At 39.6% G+C, this 21,392-nt stretch overlaps 1 protein-coding gene across 5 annotated transcripts in view; it reads right to left on the bottom strand.

The window, feature by feature from the left end:
- The window catches only part of sntg1 (syntrophin, gamma 1), a 594,367-nt gene that overhangs the window by 241,308 nt on the left and 331,667 nt on the right, over nucleotides 1-21,392 (bottom strand). For all 5 annotated transcript variants that reach the window (XM_043688308.2, XM_087986417.1, XM_043688306.2 and 2 more), the window contains one exon: nucleotides 10,136-10,190. In XM_043688308.2, the coding sequence (XP_043544243.2) occupies nucleotides 10,136-10,162 (27 nt within the window). In that variant the 5' untranslated portion in view covers nucleotides 10,163-10,190. The remainder of the gene's footprint in view (nucleotides 1-10,135; nucleotides 10,191-21,392) is intronic.

A 21,392-nucleotide genomic window follows, 5' to 3' on the forward strand; every position in this document is an offset into this window, starting at 1 on the left:
AGCACAGCTGTTATGCTATCCCTTATCAAAAATGCCACTCCTCCTCCTCTCTTGCCTCCCTTTCTATCCTTCCTGTAGCATTTGTATCCTGGAACATTAAGCTGCCAGTCCTGCCCATCCCTGAGCCATGTTTCTGTAATTGCTATGATCTCCCAGTCCCATGTTCCTAACCATGCCCTGAGTTCATCTGCCTTCCCTGTTAGGCCTCTTGCATTGAAATAAATGCAGTTTAGTTTATCAGTCCTACCTTGTTCTCTACTTTGACCCTACCTGCCCTGACTCGTCTTAAATATGTTTGGCTTCTGTCTGAAAAACTACACAGTACAAAAGCAATTCAGGATGATCAATAAATGTTGGCCTTTCACATGATGCCAATATTCCATTAATGAATAAGGGGGAAGTATTAATAATTACATTTATTGACACTTTTTTCTGAGATTGCAAGAAGGAAACCTTCATCAAGTGAATTTTGAATATGTGTTAGGCATATTTTTAACATTTCATGAGCATTTTAAAGATGTTCCAGTGTTAATATAGTGTTAATTGCTTCTTGACTAGAACAGTACATAAGGAGGGAGGTTGGGGTATGCATTGAGCTGAGGGGTGTGAGGGATTGTGGGGATAAAGGTTAGCGAAGCTAATAACCATGTTGAGAACGGGGGCAATGTCCAGCCAATAAGATGGACTTCTAAGCTGCTCACTTCAGCATTTACCCTACTCTGTTATCAACTTAGGCCTTCTTCAGGAAATGACAGTCTCCAGACCGTCTTCACTATACATGAGGTGAAAACAAGACAGAGGCAGTGCCACAAAGCCAACTGCTGATACCCCACTTCAAAATGAATGTCTGGCTCTAATCTTTCCTCACCTCTGGGCTCTCTGTCTCAACTTAGAATATTCAATTTTAAACTTTAAATAAAAAACTAGGTTTAGAAAAAGTTCTACTTAACTCATTTTTATCTACAAATCTCTGGTTTTAGTTTGATTAAGAATTTCATGCCCATTACTGTCATTATCTCTTTGTTTAGTTAACTTTATTCCCTTACATCGTTTTAAGTAAAAATTGACTGTAATCACATCATAACTAATGCAACATGCAATGTAGGAAACATAATACATTAAATACTTTAAAGATTATATATTTGATGAAATTGATTTAATTTTTAGTTTTCAAATGAATTAAATAATCTAGTTTATATTCTAAATAGGTTTAATTAATTATTTACAGCTCAACATAATCTCATACACTTTCTTGTCTGTGGTGCTCTCAATCTTAAACTGGAGAATGGGAGATAATGAGTTACACAGGAATTGTTATAACCCACTGCTTTTCTTGATATTTCGTAATGACCTGAACTAGAGCTATTACAAAAATTTTTAGGAGTCACAAAAATGAAGGATTATGAACTGTGAGGAGAATAGTAATAGGTACAAGAGGGCAAAGACAGGCTAATGGAATGAATTTCATGAATGTCCTTTAGGGAAGATAACCTGTTATTGAAATGAACATAGTGAATAGTGGAATATTTGACAAATGAAATTTAACATGGAGAAGTCTGAAGGCACATTTTGGCAGGAGGAACAAAGAAAGGCAAAGAAAATACAGGATGCAATTTAAATGTTGGGCAGCACGGTGGCTCAGTGGTTAGCACTGCTGCCTCACAGTACCAGGCAGCCGGGTTCAATTCCCGCCTTGGGCAACTGCCTGCGTGGAGTTTGCACATTCTCCCCGTGTCTGCGTGGGTTTACTCCGGGTGCTCCGGTTTCCTCCCACAGTCCAAAGATGTGCAGGTTAGGTGAATTGGCCATACTTAAATTGCCCGTAGTGTTAGGTGCATTATTTAGGGGAATGGGTCTGAATGGGTTGCTCTTCGGAGGGTCGGTGTGGACTTGTTGGGCCGAAGGGCCTGTTTCCACACTGTCGGTAATCTAAAAAGGATATTGGGGAATATTTGCACAAAATGTTAAGTGTGACAGAGCAAGTTGGGAAAACAATCGATAATAAGGATGCTGCACTTTATAAATGTATAGATTCTCTGGGAAGCAAGGAAGGAGATTGCAGAGCCATTTGTCTTGATTTTTATGTCCTCATTGTCTACAGGAGTAGTGCCAGAAGACTGGAGGATAGCAAATGTGGTTCCCTTGTTCAAGAAGGGGAGTAGGGATAACCCTAGTAACTATAGGCCGGTGAGTCTCACTAGTGTTGCGGGCAAAGTCTGAGAGAGAATTGTAAGGGATGGGATTTATGAACATCTGGATAGGAATAATGTGATCAAGGATAGTCAGCATGGTTTTGTGAAGGGCAGGTCGTGCCTCACAAACCTTACTGACTTCTTTGAGAAGGTGACTAAGGAGGTGGATGAGGGGAAACTGGTAGATGTGGTGTATATGAATTTTAGTAAGGCGTTTGATAAGGTTTTCCATGGTAGGCTACTTCAAAAAATACGGAGGAATGGCATTGAGGGTGAGTTGGAGGTTTGGATTAGGAATTGGCTGGCTGGAAGAAGACAGAGGGTAGTAGTTGATGGTAAAGGTTCATCTTGGAGTGCCGTTACTAGCGGTGTTCCGCAAGGATCTGTTTTGGGACCATTGCTGTTTGTCATTTTTATAAATGACCTGGAGGAGGGGCTAGAAGGTTGGGTGAGCAAGTTTGTGGATGATACGAAAGTCGGAGGGGTTGTTGACAGTGAGGAAGGATGTGGCAGGTTACAGCGGGATATAGATAAGCTGCAGAACTGGGCACAAAGGTGGCAAATGGAGTTCAATGTAGCTAAGTGTGAGGTGATTCACTTTGGTAAGAGTAACAAAAAGATGGGGTACTGGGCTAATGATCGGATACTTGGTAGTGTGGATGAGCAGAGGGATCTTGGTGTCCATGTACACAGATCTTTGAAAGTTGCCACCCAGGTAAATAGTGTGGTGAAGAAGGCATATGGCGTACTGGCTTTTATTGGTAGAGGAATTGAGTTCCGGAGTCCTGAGATCATGTTGCAGTTGTATAAGACTCTGGTGCGGCCGCATCTGGAGTATTGTGTGCAGTTTTGGTCGCCATACTATAGGAAGGATGTGGAGGCACTGGAACGGGTGCAGAGGAGGTTTACCAGGATGTTGCCTGGTAAGGTAGGAAGATCGTATGAGGAAAGGCTGAGGCACTTGGGGTTGTTTTCATTGGAGAAAAGAAGGTTTAGGGGTGACTTGATAGGGGCGTACAAGATGATTAGGGGTTTAGATAGGGTTGACCGTGAGAACCTTTTTCCACGTATGGAGTCAGCTATTACGAGGGGGCATAGCTTTAAATTAAGGGGTGGTAGGTATATGTCAGATGTTAGGGGTAGGTTCATTACTCAGCGAGTCGTGAGTTCATGGAATGCCCTGCCAGTAGCAGTGGTGGACTCTCCCTCTTTATGGGCATTTAAGCGGGCATTGGATAGGCATATGGAGGATAGTGGGCTAGTGTAGGTTAGGTGGGCTTGGATCGGCGCAACATCGAGGGCCAAAGGGCCTGTACTGCGCTGTATTCTTCTATGTTCTATGTTCTAGTACAAATTAAGGAATTTACAGTTAATGTCCATAAAACACTGTTTCAGTCACATCTGGAGTATTACATCAAATTCTGGGCAATTCATTTTCATGAAAGCCTAATGAGGATGCAGGAAAGCATTTGGAAAGTTGTTGTTGGAATGAAAAACATCAATTACATGGATGGATTTGAGAAATCTTAGGCACTCTATAGCCTTTAGAATTTAACATCAAGTTTAACAACTTCAGAGCATGAGCAGTGTCCTCTGTTTGATTACATTTGCTGCTGTCTCACCTCCCAAAGTCTCAAATGTATAAATATGTTCTCAGAAGGATTGACTTATTTTCTACAATCAACACCCATCATTAGCACTTATTTTGCATCTATATCACACCTTCACTGTCATTGTTATTCCTTCTGTCTTTTGCTTATTACCCTCACCAACTGTTCCACTCACTCATCCCTCCCCCATTTGTCAACAGCATGAGAAATATAATTTTCCAGCTTCTTCAGTTCCAAAGAAGAGTCACTGGACTCAAAACATTAACTCTGATTTTCTCTGCCAGATCAGTTGAGTTTCTCCAGCACTTCTGTTTTATTTAAATCTTCAGCATCTGCAATATTTTGCTTATATTAAAGAAATTGGTATTGCTTTGTTTCATGTGGAGAATGTTGAATGTTGATTCGATAGAGATGACAGATCTGGACAGCAAAAAAAGGGATCCTATTGTTAAAAGAGCTGACAACCAGAGAACAGTGCTCAAAGGTAACTGGCGAAAGAACCAAAAGCAACATAAGGAAAATCTTTGATACAGTCAGTCATTAGATTCGTGAGTGGTCTGCCTTTGATGAACCTGCCTCTACCAATGTCTTAGTTTTCAAAAGGGAATTGGATAATATATAAGGAAAGATTTACTGGGCGGGGGTGGGGGGGGGGGTGCGGGAAGATAGTTGAGTTGGACATTTGGTGTATAGTGCTCTTTAAATTTGCTTCAGCTCCTAGTAATGCTGGAATAAGGACTCTTCCTTACTCTTTCCAATGTGTTGGGTCCATTATGGATTACAATGACTGGATCTTCACTTTCCCTCTTCCTTTAAGCCCTTAAGATCAGCTAGGCAACGTACCAAATGTGATTCTTAATTGTGTCACAAAGCTGGTTCTGTTTTTCTAAAAGTTGTTCCTTTTCTTAAGGATATTGTGTCCTTGGTTTTTTTCAGAAGGGTCATAAACAGCTCCAATCAAACTAGTTTGGTATAGAGATGAAAAAGGATTTTGAGAGGCCTTTTATTTATATGTAAACAGATGAGACTTCAGACCAAAGTTGTTATGTTTTAGAAGTGACCTGTATAGTGAAAGGGGAGTGGTCAGCTCTCTAGCAGAGCAGTTCAGTCCAGACCTAGTTAGGAGTTCAACTGTGAGTTGTATGGAAACAGGCTGCTAGACTCTCTTTCCTTTTGCCCTTCTCACTTCAACTGTAAGCCTTTGTTTCATTTTTACTGTTTTTTAAACGTGTATACTCAGAACAGCATAATTAAATCTAGTATAGACAGACTGAGTTCTGTAGGGGTTCTATATTCTGTTGTGTTTCATTGTGTAATTTTGTGAATACATTTTTGTCTGTTACAAAACCTGTTAGTCAACCTAGCTAACTCACTCCAGGTAATTTTCACTGTACACTTGCAAAGTTATGGTCTGGGCTATCTGCTTAAGAATGTTTTGAGTGGTCTGGCCTAGTCCATAACAATTGCTCTTATAAAGGATGCTATCTTTTCCTACTAATTTAATTCCCTACAATTACTTCATTATACTTCTTTCTTCTTCCCCCTACCTCCTTTGATATTTTGCTGTTCTCATCTCCCATGATCGACATTTTGGCTATCCTTCCAATTGTTGTTATCCATACCTAACATAGGTAGAAAGTACATTTGTACTTTTTTAGTAAGGTCAATTTCTGCAGATCCTCATTTTCCATCTCTCATTATTTTTCATTAGTCTGCACATTATTGGGATACTGCACCAATCTGAATATGGACTTCTATGGAAGATGGTGACTAAAGTTTGGAGATACAGCTGTTCAGACACTATTAAACCCCACCCCACACCACTACCACCATCAACACCACTACCTATACCATTCCCCCATACCCCTCCCCATTACTTATGAGCTGGAATATTTCAAATTTATATTCCAGCTCTACCAACCTATTTAAATGGACCCTTGCTGCCTTCAGGATAACAGCATGTTTTATATGAATGGAGGAGAAATAGAGACATCAATAGTTAGAAATTAGATATGAGGTAAGTAAATGTAAGTGGCAATAACATAAATTATTGTGTGATAGGAAATTATTACCATCCCCAATGCTGTAAAGAGTGGGAGCCCTTTAGCCTTTTGCATGCATAATTTGGCTAATGGATACTGTGGGAACATGAATATATCGATTAAATTAGTCAACCACTGATAGGGAACATTAACCTGAAGTTATTTTGAGACAGAAATATTGATTCACAAGCCCTTCAGAGAAAAGGATTTTTTTCCTGAGTAAAAACTAATGTGGGAGGTAATTACTGCAAATTACATTGTACATTCTCAAGGATCTACCATACTTTTATTCTCAATGAGTAATTAGGGCAATGCCATATACTGCATCATAAATCTTCTTTCCTTTTATTCATCAATGATTATTTCTTCAAACACACTCATTCCTTTTTTCTGATGGTTGATTCTCTGCTTTGATCTTGATTAAAGAAAAGGTCCTAAAAGGTTAGAATCCCTGAATTATCCCCAGATTGTTTCCATGCCCCTCCCTGTGTCTTCCTGACTACATTTTATTGTTTTTCTTTAAGCGGCTTGATTGTATTTTCTGTTATTTCTGTCTAAGTGGGGGCAATCTTCAAAGTATACATCGGAGCTGGTAAACCTCAGCTAACAATGTCACACGGCTAAAGATTGGCAGCAGTGTGCCCATCATATTCCAAAATCGACCAGCTGTGAACATGATTGCTCAGCCTGCATAAATTAGAGTCATAGTCAAGAGTCATAGAGGTCTACAGAACTGAAAAATACCTTTTGGCCAATCAAGTCTGAGTCAGTCAAAATCAATCATCTAATTATTCTAATCGCATTTTCCAGCACTTGGCTCATTGCTTTGTATGCCTTGACATCGCAAGTACACATCTAAATACTACATATGACGGTCTGTGCTACTACCACCTTTACAAGCAGACAGCTCCAGATTCCCACCCCTTTGAGTTAAAACAAAACACTACATCCCATCTAAATGTCCTGTCCCTTACTTTAAATCTATGCCCCTTGGTCACTGATCCTTCCACCGAGGGGAAATGTTTCTTCCCATCTACCCTGATACTGTGCCAAAAGGTGAATAAATCTGTCTATACCTTAGTTATGTTGATTCTAGATGACATTTGTGATCTAAAAAGTGATCCTGAGTAAGAATTTTGTTTTGTGATCCCAACATTGACTATTTTGCTGCTTTACAAAGAAGGAACAAATTTGCATTTGCATATCAACTTCTCATGTCCTCAGTAAGTCCTCACTCATTTTAAAATAAATTCATTATATTTGATGCACACTTATTATTCAGAGAAATGCAGAAGCATTTGTGTATGTCAAGCTTAAATAAATAATACATAGAATGAATAATCAATTAATCAGCTTATAGTTTTAATAATTAAGAGAGGAATATTGGTCAGAACGTTAGGACAACAATATAAGTTTTGTGCTTCAAGCCTATTTCTGACTGACAATCATTCTCTAGTAAACTTGAAATCAGAGCCAAAGGGACATGCTAAATAGGCTAGAATTATTTTCCTGGAGTGTTGGAGGCTGCGGGGTGACCTTACTGAAGTTTATAATATCATGAGGAGCATGGATAGGGTGAATAGACAAGGTCTTTTTCCCAGGGAATGAGAGTCCACATCTAGAGGACATGGGTTTGAGAGGGGAATAATTTAAAATGGGCTTAAGGGGCATAAATGGAATGAGCTGCCAAAGGAGGTGGTGAAGGCTTATACAATTATGACATTTAAAGAGTATCTTGATGGGTACATGGATAGGAAGGGTTAGAGGCAAATGGGCCAAAATGCTGGCAAATTTGAGTAGATTAGTTTAGGATATCTGGTTGGCAAGGACGCGTTGGACCGAAGAGTCTGTTTCTGTACTGTATATCTCTATGACACTATGACTCTATCTGTTAAGAGTCTTCAAATAAAAATCTGCAGCAATGCTCCAAGAACACAGTCCTACAATTGCTAATATACATCCTTCCCCAATTCTATTTCATTACTTATACTACTGGACTTGAGTACAAAATTGATGCAGATATTTCAATAAAGTACTGACATATTGTGTAAAATGGTTGTTTTGGATGAGATATGGGGATGAGTTTTTTTTTGGACGAGATAAGGCCTAATGGTATTATCACCAAATTATTAATCCGGAGACCTCAGAAATGATTTGGTGATCTGGGGTCAAATCCTGCCATGGCAGAGCGTGAAATTCTGGGGAGGCATGGTGGTTCAGTGGTTAGCACTGCTGTCTCACGGCGCCAGGGACCCAGGTTTGATTCCCATCTTGGGCGACTGGCTGGGTGGAGTTTGCACATTCTCCCTGTGTCTGCGTGGGATTCCTGTGGGTGCTCCAGTTTCCTCCCACAATCCAAAGATGTGCAGGCCAGGTGGATTGACCATGCTAAGTTGCCCATATTGTTAGGTGCATTAGTCAGGGATAAATATAGGGGAATGGTCTAGGTGAGTTACTCGTTGGACAGTCGGTGTTAAGTTGTTGGGCCAAAGGGCCTGTTTCCTTACAGTAGGGAATCTATTCTAAAAAAAGACCTTAGTTGTCCTATCAGGTAACATAAAATGTGTCATTAACCTCTTTTGAAGAGGATTTGTATGCACAATTCCCAATAAAACATCCCTAAAGGGCTACTTTTACTTTTAAGACAAATTATTTCCAGGCAGTATTTGAAAAATGCAACATAAAAGCTTATTGCACAAGAGCTCATGATATTGGGTCTAATGATTGATTAACAGAAAGAACACAGAGAGTCAGAATTAATCGCTCTTTTACACAATGGCAAGTTGTAACTATTGGAGTACCACAAGGATCAGTCCTAGGGCCTCAATTATTTACTGTTGAAATTAGCGATTAGGAGGAAGAAGCAGTAAGTAATGTGACTAAATTTGTTGATGATGCAAAATAATTGGAAGTGTATGTTCCGATGAGGATATAAGGAACTTGCAAAGGGATTTAGGTAGGTTGAACAACTGGGCAAATATTTGGCAAATGGAGTTTAATTTTGGAAATTGTAAAGTCATGTGCTTTGATAGGCAGGATCAAAAGGAAGATTATTACTTGAACAAAGTGATACTCCAATCAAAGTGCAGCACAGAGAGATCTGTGTGTTCTTGTGCATAAAACAAAAAAAAAGCATGCAGATGCAGCAATAAATTAAGGAAGCAAATGGAATTTCTGGCCTTTATTGCAAGGGAATTACAGTTAAAAAAATAGGAAAGTCTTGTTCAAACCGGGCACTCGGTTGGTAAGGCTGCACCTGAAGTGCTGTGACCAGTTTTGTTCCCCATATTTAAGAATAAATGGACTGGTATTGTTGGGAATTCAAAACAGATTCACTAGGCTGATTCCTGAGATCAGGGGTTGGCTTATCAAAAACATTTAAAGAGATTAAACCTTTATTCTTCAAAGAATGAAGAGTGAGCTAACTTAAAAATAGAAAATTCTAAGGCTTGACAGGAAACATGTTGAAAAGATGTTTCTGCTGGTGGAGTAATCTCAGCTGAGGGGGCAGTTACACAAATAAACCAATATGCATTTAAAACTGAGATGTGAAGGAATTTCTCCTCCCAGAGTAGAAAAGTCTGGAATTCTCTAACACGGAGAGTTGCGAAGGCTAGATTAACAATGTATTTAAATAGAAGTTGTCAGATTTTTGAAATATTGAGAAGCTAATGTCCATGTGGAACTGGCAAGAAATAGGTGGTGATGCCTGGCACAGATCAGCTGTGAACTTACTGAATGGAGGACAGGCTTGAGAGGCCAAATGGCCTATTTCCATTCAGTTTTTATGTTCTAAACCATTCAAAGTCAACATCTTTGAAGTCTACAAAAATTGTTTAATTTATTTCCTTCTTTATTTGCATTGTCCTTTATGTGAATTCATTAAAGAGGAATATACAGAACGACCTTGATTATCCGAACATCAATTAGCTGAATTTTAAATTGTCCGAATAAGATCTCAAGGCCCCGTAAAAACACTATCCAATACCTGAACTCTCATTATCCAAATAAAATATTCCCCGCCTGTCTCATTCGGATAATCGAGGTTGTTCTGTATCTTTAGTGGTAATAAGGACATTTTTATTAAATTTCTAAAAGCCTGAGCCATTGAACCATTTTGCAGCATTGTGGAATTCTCTAGTATTTACTGGAAGCAGCATTTAAAAATATATTGTAAGATATATTGTCAGATAAATTTTGCATGCAAATATCTATTCTCAAAAAGCATGCAAAGCAGATACCCTGATGTGCCTTACTTCAACATGCAAGGGAAAGCCACAACTGCACCTACCTCTTCAGCCCCAGTCCTGAAATCCATGTGCTATAGCACAGAGGAAAATGCTGGTCTGTAAAACACAGAGAGAAAGGCATCAGCCGAAGCAAAGTACAGTTAATTAAGCTTTAATGAACAAGAAGGCTTGCATAATTGATATTACAAATTATGCAAAAATTGTTTGCATATTCTATCATTCAATACATTGATATTCTGCTATACAAAATAAAAAATAAAGATTGAAATTTATTTCCAATTAGCAGATAGAGTTGAATATAAAGTAGGTAATTCTTTGATCCAGAAAAACACACTGAAAACTGTCTTAAGTTTTAGAATTTCCTTTTCCTGCTGCTGGATAGCTGATTAGTACATTCAACAATCAAAATTTGATGGAATAAATGTTCATGATCCAACATTAGAATACATTACTAGACCAGATTTTGCAGTCAGCAGCAAAGCAATTGCATTCAAGCAAAAATAACATAATTTACAAAGATCTAGTGATGTCTGTTGGGAAAATATCACCTTTTCCTTTATTAATTTGAACCTGGTAATAAGTTAAGGGGATTTCTAGGCATCCAGCAATAAAAACAAGCAGCCAATCCCACTAAATAATTCTCATTAGACCAAAAGCAGTAAATAAACTGTCTTCAGTCATTCTAACAAGATTGAAATAAAATTTGGGATATACTCAATTGAAACCAAAGTATAATAAACTTGAAAATGGTATGGCCCAGATTTCCTAATGGTCAGGTAGTAGTATCTGCAGCAGAGATAACAATGACATGCCAGAACACTGGAATTCCCAGCATAAAAGACTCCAAAGGACTTGTCTAAGAAATTGAAGATTTTCCTGTATCTGGAACCCTGTGAAGGTATCCATTTAAATTGGAGAATACAGAGGTTCTGCAATGATTACTCAGGAAACTGATAAACAGTAAGGTTAGACCATTAAAAACTTAATCTAATTCCTGAGTAATTATTCAACTGACATCCACTCATGACTGCAACAAAGAAAGAAAGGCTGAAACTGCATTGATTTTTTGAACTACTCAGTGAATTGTTCATAGGATGTGGGCATCATTAGCATTTATTTCCCATCCCTAGGGCAGCTAGATCAACCACATTGCTGTGGATCTGGAGTCACTTGTAGGCCAGACCAGATAAGGATGGCAGTTTTGCTATCACAAAGGGAAACAACAATCAACAATAATTACTTGATTGCCGTTAGACTATCTCTTGTTAATTCCACATTTTTACTGAATGCAATTCAATTATCTGTTCAGTAACATGACCACTATGTCATCACTATAAGCAAGGCAACCTATTCACTTTCTCATGCATTTTTAAATGTTGACAACTTTGTATTCAAATCTCTAAATTCTTCAAAAAAGTACCAAGTAAATCTGTCTCTGGGATTACAAGTAATGCATTTGGAGATTATTCCTGAGTGGTTTTACTACTGAATATGATTTATATTACAGCGCATATTTAAAAAAGCATTAATGTGAAATCTATTTAAACTGTAATCCATTCCTGTGAAAATTAGGATTGTCATGGAATTCAATATAATAGTTTATTTTTCCTTGACAAAATAGTGTTTCACGCTCCCCCACACTATAAAAAGTAAAAAAAAACAAGAACACATCTATTTGAGTATCTTGATTAATCCATCACAGCTTGTTGCTTACTTCCACTTTTGCCAGCATCTTAAGAAACATAGTATTCCATTAGTGTTGATCATTTAAAACATTGCCTATTGATGTGACATACAATTCCAGTTTCAAGGGAACACACTGCCATTCAAGGCTCGAGGATGAATAAAGGCAGCTCACATGCCCACACTCCCTCATAATGGGTATTCAAGCAGTTTAGGGTCACATTGCAGATTAAGTGCACTCTGAAACACTGGTAGGTTATTGCTAATGGAAGAGTTAAAATGAGATTCCACAGGAATATTTCTCAATGGTAGGGCACTGCCCCATTGATTGAATTCTATAATGGTCCAGAAGGAAATGTTATGTGCACATACTTAAAAGTGGGATCACTCAAAGACATCAAGCATACAATGACCGAGATAATGGGCTGTTTATTGTGAAATACAAAAGGTAAAGGACTGCACAAGTAAGAAAGTCTACATGCCCTCAGTAGGGGCTGATGACGACAGACTTAAAGTTCAAACTCAGTCATTCATTCTGGAAGCGGGTTACAATTAGGTTTTCTCTATGCCTCTCAGGATATGTCATGCATTGTACTCACACTCCACATAGTCCTCTTGGTCAAAATCCCAAACCTCAGTAAACCTCAAAAGATTGATGTTGTTGTCCTATTTATCTGAATCCAGGATATCCTCCATTGTCAGCTCCAGTTGTGAAGTTTGCAACATGCCACAAGTGGCACATCCTTTCAGAGAGATGTCAGAGGTGTCAAGGCATCGATACCTCATCTTAAGGAGGGCTATTCGCTGTTTTATGGCCCAGGTTGAAACAATTGCAGTGTTATATTATCATTCTGCATTGGTTTGAGGATTTTGTGAAGTTGTCATCAGATATGTTTGGAGTTGGCGCCCCTTGTTTTCCAGTATCCATCACTCTCTGGCCTGAAGACTTTAAAAGAAGGTTGTTATCTGAGATCCCTAAAATATGAGTTATGGCAGCCCCAAAGATTCAGAATCGTTTGGCCCAGTGAGGCTACATCAACCCTCCAAAGAACATGCCACCTAGACCCTGCACTCCCTTACATCCCTGTAACCCTGCATTTACCACAGCTAATCCACTTAGCCTGCACATCTTTTGATGGTGGGAGGAAATTGGAACATGTGGTGGAAACCCATGCAGAGAATGCACAGAGACAGTCACCCAAAGCTGGAATTGAACCCAGTGAGGCCCCTGTGAGGCAGCAATGCTAACCACTGAGCCACGTACCAACAACTTGGCTCCAATCCCCGAAATCTGATATCGATGATCACATATAAATTAGACATTCTATTTTATGTTCTTTTACATTGATGACAGGGTGACAGGGTGCTCTCAAAGCTATGTGGGTACAATTGATAGCATTCTATCCCTGGGGGAAGCTAGACACAGTGCACAGTCCCACCGCCTGAGTTGCCTGACTGTCACAATCTTGTAACAGAATATAAAGGGCTGCGATTGAGCAAAAATGCCATCGGTAACTCCTTTGATGCAATTCATGAATTGAGGATTTCGAGAAGCACACAGATGTCCAGTTGGTCCTTGAAATGAGCCTCTGGCGTAATGATTCTGGGTAGCTATGACCTTCCAAGCTACTAGGATGCGAATGCCTCCTACCCCCCTCACCGAGTACTTCTGAGTGCAAGTCTGCTCCAGCAAATGCCCCTGTTCAGATATGATAGCCCAAAACATCCTGAATCCATTCCCAAATTGTCTCACAGAGAGTGGAAGAAAATGGTAGCGAGGCTTGTAGTTGCAGCAGCTTGTAATTGTCCTCCACCTCCTCAGTGGATCCTTGCCTACCTCATTGCCCTGTGAAGGCAATGAGGCAGTCTGAGGTTGCTCATCTCTGTAGGTTCTCTTCAGAGTTGCACCACAAAGACCCCAGCCATGGTGTTCCCATGTGAAATCCATGAGCAGAGAATCAGTGGGGAATGTCAGAAAGATAATGAAATTTCATTGGAGGAATTCCTGGACCTCATATTTATTATAATAAAGTATCATCTTACACCTTCACAGAGTCTGGCATGGATCTAGCTCAAGGAATGCACTGACATAAGAAGCACTGAGACATGTGATCTTATCCAATTATACATTGCACAACCAACAATTTCATTTCACATTGAGAGTAGAATTCTATCAATAAGACACTATGTTTGCCTTGTCATGGTTCCCTTCTACATCAGAGATCAAGTGCTTGCATCCTTGCAGTTCAGTGTACAAATCTGTCAATTGAAATGCATTGGCTTCCAGTACCTGCTATGGAATTTGCCCTGTGAAATGGTCCTACATTAATTGCCTTGTTTGCACTGCATTTGATTAGATTAGATTAGATTCCCTACAGTGTGGAAACAGGCCCTTCGGCCCAACAAGTCCACACCGACCCTCCGAACAGTAATCCACCCAGACCCATTCCCCTCTGACTAATGCACCTAACACTATGGGCAATTTAGCATGGCCAATTCACCTAACCTGCACATCTTTGGACTGTGGAAGGAAACCGGAGCACCCGGAGGAAACCCACGCAGACACAAGGAGAATGTGAAAACTCCACACAGACAGTTGTCTGAGGTGGAAATTGAACCCGGGTCCCTGACGTTGTGAGGCAACAGTGCTAATCACTGGGCTACCGTGCCGCCTTCTTGTTTAGCTGACATAACAAGGAGGCAATTAGTGTGCACAATGGATCTTATGTCTGACAGAAAGAGTGTGCTGGAAAGCAGGCACCTCTACTCCACGAATCAGAACAAAAGTACAATTGACTTATTCAATCAGCAAAAATGTTCAATTTGTTTACCTTTTTACTATTAGAACAAAAATAATTTTATCAAGATTTTCAATGAACTCAAAAATAACATGCTTAATAATATTTTTTTTCTTTTTATGCATTCACAGGATATGAGAGTTGCTGGCTAGTTCAATATTCATTGCCCAGAGAGCAATTGAGAGTCAACCACATTGCTGTGGGTCTGGTGTCACGTCTAGGCCAGACCACGAAAGGACAGCAATTTCCTTCCTTAAAGGACACGAGTGAACCAGGTGTGTTGTTCCCAACAATTGGCAACAGTTAATCTTCAAAATGCCAAAATAGTTACCAACTAAGCCACTATTGAATTAAACTACATCCCACTAATCCTAACTCTCACACACATTGATACACTGACAAGACAAAGACATACTCAATCATGCAGAGCTGTTATGGGTAGGGAAAAAAATTAGGCAGAAAAGGGAAAAAAACCACAACAACACCTGTTTAGGTCAAAGGCTAAATCCCGATGACAAAAAAATTGGTTGAATGCTCAAAGTTCCTTTGGATTACTGTGGTTGAGATTGATTGCTGACCATCACAGAATAATGGAAAATCTTCAGATTCTGTTGAGAAATAGTTGGGAGTTCTAACCTTTGCAACTGAATTCAGGTATGCTCCTAACGGTTTCACTGAAAGAGGTACAGAGAGTATTGCTTCTTCAAAGTTCTATCTCCTGTTGACTGAGAGAGAGAGAAAAAAAAAACACTACATGTCCTTGCAAACATCTCCAGCATCTGCTCATCTGTCCAAGTTTAAGTCCCACCCGCCCCAGAAGTCATAACATGACCAGGTTATTAGGTTGATTAAAAATAACTACATAGTGCATCTGGTGATCTGCGAAAGTAAAATGGCACTCTTTTGTACTCATTTGGCTACTGGTAGTGTCATTACCTCTGGGACAGAAGTTCTGGGTTCAAGTCTCGTCAGCCCTGGATGTGGGTTATAACATCTCCAAAGAGATTGATTAAAACTATAAAACACGGCAAGATGATCTCATTTCGAGAAGGGCCTTGCTGATTATCTCACCTGCAAAATATCTTAACCTACACTACATTGTCTAGAGCAATGTAAATCTTCTCTAACCCTGTAATGTTCAAACGTATCCATATTCTAATTCTCAATCAATAAATGCATGCATGCCTAATGTATGATGCTCATGATTGCTTTAGCCATAATTTCTAATCTGTTAATCTGAAAGATTTTAATTTTATAATTAATTCGTGACCTTAAATGACCTGCCGATGAAATGCAAATTGGAGCCAGATGGGTGACATTACATATTCAGTGGAGGCATGATTACTGCACAAAACAGTACACTAGTCCTGTACTGGACTAAGAATAGAAGAAGGGCTTATGCCTGAAACGTCGATTCTCCTGTTCCCTGGATGCTGCCTGACCTGCTGCGCTTTTCCAGCAACACATTTTCAGCTCTGGACTAAGAATTAGTCCACTTAGAATTTCAGACCTGGTCATTTGGTTGAAACATGTGCTGTGTGCTTGCTGTGCATGCATGTGGCACGTTTGAGTTTGATTTACTGTTGTCACATACCAAAAAAAGTGTTGTTTCGCATACTCTACAGGCAGATCGTATCATACAAAGTCCTTCAGGGTAACAGAACAGACTGCAAAATACAGTGTTGCAGCCACAGAGAAGGTACAGCGAGGGAGATCAGCATTAACAATTGAAATATCCTTCCCTGATTACAGCAGGGAAGAAACTGTTCTTGAATCTGTTTGTATATGTATTTAAACTTAGATATCTTATGCCCACTGGAAGGAGGTGAAAGAGAGTATATGACTGCGGTGGGAGGGGTCTTTGATTATGCTGGTATCTTTCCTGAGGCAGCGACAAATATAAATAGAGTCAATGGATGGAAGGCTGGTTTGGGTGATGGGCTGGGCTGTGTTCATGACTCTCTGTCGTTTCTTGGGAAGAACAATTGTCATATTACTCTAGCATGCATCCAGATAGGATGGTGCCATGCAGCAACATATTACCCTTTGACTGTTTAGTGCTGGAAGCATAAGAAACTGCTTGGATTTTATTCCATGCTAAAGAGTAAAGCAAAGATGTGTGAGCATCCAAGTAAGTTCAAAGGGAGTTAGCATTAAGAAGTAACCGCAAGGTGGCAGTAGTTGCATTCCAGCTGTTATACCTTATTTTCCTACAACACTTCCCAGACACTATGTTTAGCACGACTAAAATTAATTGAAAAACCATTGGTTACAGCAATGGGATTTCATGTTAACAATGATGCTGGGGCCAGTACACTGAAGCGTAATAACCTACATGGAGCAAATGTTGTCAATCCAATCAATGTTTATTGGAAGGGATTTCTGGGAGGATTTGTATCAGGTTTATAGCACCAAACAGCTGGTTGTTGCTGATGCTTAGCATGTTACAAGTCATCTTCCTTTGACTTTGAAGCATTCAGTTTTCTGAAATATGACGGCAACCTTGACATTAATGTTAGCTGCATCTGCTCAAAAAGATGTGTTTATAATTTGTTCTAATTATCATCGCAAATTCTTGCACACAAACCTTTCATTTTGCTTTCAGAAACAGAAGGCAACATTAGCCATTCAATGATGTGCAACAGTTATGCACATTTGAGCCAATAGATTTTATGATATTTCAATGTAAATTAAAATCGGTAGCATATGTTCACATCTATCTATCATCTATACAAAACATCAGTAACTCATTCGACAAAATAGCAGGATAGTGCACAACAGAATTTAAGGATTGATTAATAGATTACATTTGTAATACAGATCTAAGTTAAATATTGATTGATACGGATGGAAACTGGATGACATTTCAATCTACATATCAGGGACACTTGACTTGAATTTTCTTTCAAAAGCTGTGTGATTAGGCTTGGTGACGTTATAAAAGCCTTTGCTGTTAACTTGTTCAGCTGTTTATTTCTTCAACAAAAATAAACTTGCAATTTAAAACAATTGAACCTTCTTTAAAAAAAGTCATTTATGGTACGTGGGTGTCACTGGTTGGACCAGCATCTATTGTCCTTCCCTAGTGGCCCTTAAGAAAGTGATGATATGCTGCCTTCTTAAACTGCTGCAGTTCATGTGCTGTAGGTAGACCGATACTATCATTAGGGAGGGAATTCCAAGATTTTTACCCAGTGACACTGAAGAAGTGGCAATATATTTCCAAGTAAGGATGATGAGTGATTTGGAGGGGATCTTGCAAGGTGATAGTTTTCCCATGTATCTGTTGCCCTTGACCTTCTGGATGGTAATGGTTTGGAAGGTTCTGTTAAAGGAGTCTTAATGACCTTCTGCAGTGCATCTTGTAGATGATATACACTGCTGCCACTGAGTGGTGGGGGGAGTGAATATTTGAGTCTATTATTGTATAAATGTTTACTCCTCAATTTTTGTTTGCATGCTACATTGAATTGTCAGCATTGTCACAAATCATAACCCTGTAATAGTGATAGACTTGGCTTCGAAATCAACTCAATTTAACAGTTTGTCATGAGTTGAGTTTACTTTCGAAGCTGTAAAACATATTCAAAACTTTAGTGATTAAAACTCTGTTTATGTTATCTCATCTCTACAATATTCTGATTAGCAAGAGAACAGTTCACGTAATAATCACAGAATCCCTACAGTGTGGAATCAAGCCATTTTGCCCAACAAGTCCACACTGACATGCCGAAGAGTAATCCTTCCCCTATCTAACTACTCTATATTTACCCCTGACTAATGCACCCAATCTACACATCCCTGAATGCTATGGGCAATTTAGCATTGCCAATCCACCTAACCTGCACATCTTTGGATTGTGAGAGGAAACCGGAGCACTCAGAGGAAATCCAGGTAGACACCGGGAGAATGTGCAAACTCCACACGGACAGTCGCCCATAGCTGTACTCGAACCTGGGTCCCTGGTGCTGGGAGGCAGCAGTAGGAACCGCTGAGCCAACTTGCCACCCTATATGAACAGGTCCCTTCACTGGTAAGAACTGAAGTGAGATGCTGTAATGTCAGTAGCTGTAATTACGTCAAACTAATAAAATTTAACTTTTTAAGTATGTTCAGTTACACATAAAAGCCAGACATGTTTATTTGTGTTGTGAAAATTTGTAGGTATTTTGTATTTCATGAGCATATGTTTTGTTTTACTGTATTTCTCGAATCTGATATCACTGTAGTCCTTCATGGGCAATGAAGCAGTACTGAAGAAAACATCTTTGAAAGTGCCAAACTTTATTTGCATTTAAAATCAAAGGTATTAGTATGATAATAATAATTTATGTCCTTTATACTTAACTACAGAGTATCAAATTTCCCAGTTGCAAAATGTACCTTTGATATTAACTCTTGTGACGTGTTTGGTTTCCCTTCCTTAGGAATTAAATCCATATTGCATCTTAGATTTTCATGATAACTTGTTTACATAATAGATTGATAACAGCAACCAAGCAATATATTTGTTACAAGAATATATTTTCTCTGTTGCATGAGGATTATTATAAACAACTAATGTTAATTTAAAAAAAATATTCATTTGTGGAATATGAGCATCACTGGCTGGCCAGTGTTTCTTGCCTGTCCCTAATTGCCTTAAGAAGGTGGTGGTGAGCTGCCTTCTTGAACTGCTGCAGTCCACTGATGGGCTGACCAACAATGCCATGAGGAAGTGAATTCCTGGATTTTGACCCAGTAACAGTGAAGGATTGGCAACACATTTCCACATAAGGATGGGGAGAGGCTTAGATGGGAACTTGACGGTGGTGGTGTTCCCAAATGTCTGCTCCCTTGTTCTTCCAAATAGAAGTGGCCATGGGTTTTGAAGTGCTGTCTGAGGATCTTTGGTGAATTTCTGCAGTGCATCACGTAGATAGTACACACTGCTGTTACTGAAGGTCAGAGGTGGAGGAAGTGATGCTTGTGATGTAGTGCCAAACAAGTGCGCTACTTTGTCCTGGATGGTGTCAAGTTTCTTGAGTGTTGTTGGAGCTGCACTCATCATGGCAAGTGAGGAGTATTCTATCAACTCCTGACTTGTGCCTTGTAGATAGTGGACAGGCTTTAGGGAGTCAGGAGGCGAGTTACTTGCTACAGTATTCCTAGCCTCTGTCCTGGTCGTACACTCACTGTGTTTGTGTGGTGAGTTCAGTTGAGTTTCTGGCCAATGGGGGATTTAATGATAGTAACACCCAGTAAATGTCAAGGAGTGGTGATTAGATTGTATTTTATTGTTGATGGTCATAGTCTGGTATATGTGTGGTGTGAATGACAGCCCAAGCTAGAATATTGTCCAGATCTGTTGCATTTGAACATTGACAGCTTCAGTATCTGAGGAGTCGCAAATGGTGCTGCACATTGTGCAAACATCGGTGAACGTTCCCACTTCTGACCTCAGGATACAGGCAAGGTCATTGATGAAGCAGCTGATGTTTGGACCTAGGAAACCACCCTGAGGAATTTTTGCAGAGATGTCCTAGACTTCCAATAAGCCTGACCATCTTCCTATGTGTCAGGTATGACTCCAACCACCGGAGAGTTCACCCTTGATACGCATTGATTCCAGTTTTGCCAGAGCTCCTTGATGGCATACTCAGTCGAATGTAGTGTAGATGTCAAGGGCTGTCACTCACTTCACCTCTGGAATTTAGCTCTTTGTCCATATTTGAACCAAGGCTATAATGAGGTCAGGAGCTGAGCGGCCCTGGCAGAACCCAAACTGGGCGTCATTGAGCAGGTTATTGCTGAACAGGTGTTGCATAATAGCACTGTTGATGACACCTTCCATCACTTTACTGATGATTGAAATTCGACTGATAAGGTGGTAATTGGCCAGGGTAGATTTGTCCTTGTTCTTATACCTGACTTGTGACATACCTGACATACCTGAGAAATTTCCCACATTGTCGAGTAGATGCCAGTGATGTAACTGTTGTAACAGTGTTGTAATATGATGTATTGAAGTCTAAAGAGAAAAAACAGATACCAGTCTATAACATAGAGTACCTTGTGTTGATACATACTTCCTGTCTCATTTCCTTCTATTATAAATTTACATTTAGAATATAAATTGCCTAAATGTTAAATTGTGTCTTGTTTTCTTCTCAGTTGTATGCATAAGGACCATGGCATGAGTCACAGAAGAGTAAGGGAGTCTTCCTGATGTCCTTGCAAGCATTCCCAGTGAGAGTGTTTGCTAATGACTACATAGTATTCAGTCCCATTCACAACTTCCCAAATAATGAAGCAACCCATGCCCAAATGCAACAAAATCTGTACAATATTCATAGAATCAATCACAGAAGCTTTGGCAGATATGGTCTGCATTGATTTCTTCCATCTTGTCTCCTCTTCCTCCTCCTTATTGACAACTACAATTGTAAAGCTCTATACTCCCATGATGACAGTGTTGTCTGGAATGCAGCAGTATTTGACATATACTGGTTTGGACCAAATGCCTTTTTGGAAGGATTTACGAAGACAGGCCGACTTAATCCTGTGAGTAGTCCTCGATGATCTCTGGTGGAGGCAAAACCTTCTACCACCCCATCTCCCCCAACCCACCCGATTAAGTCCAAGGATGAAAGAGGCTGATGAAGGATTCCTGGCTGCTGGCTTATTAATGAATCAATTAACACTCATTATTCCTGAACCCACCATAAATTAGAGAGTATTAGGCATTAAATCCATGTTGCATCTTAGGTTTACATGATAATTTCTTTAATAGGCATTCCTGTTTCCTCGGAAAACCACCAAGCAAACCCTTCTTAAC

The sequence above is a fragment of the Chiloscyllium plagiosum genome, unplaced genomic scaffold, assembly GCF_037043375.1.
Source record: "Chiloscyllium plagiosum isolate Xiang-an unplaced genomic scaffold, Cpla_swu_hap1 HiC_scaffold_4, whole genome shotgun sequence".
In the NCBI taxonomy this organism is placed as follows: Eukaryota; Metazoa; Chordata; class Chondrichthyes; order Orectolobiformes; family Hemiscylliidae; genus Chiloscyllium; species Chiloscyllium plagiosum.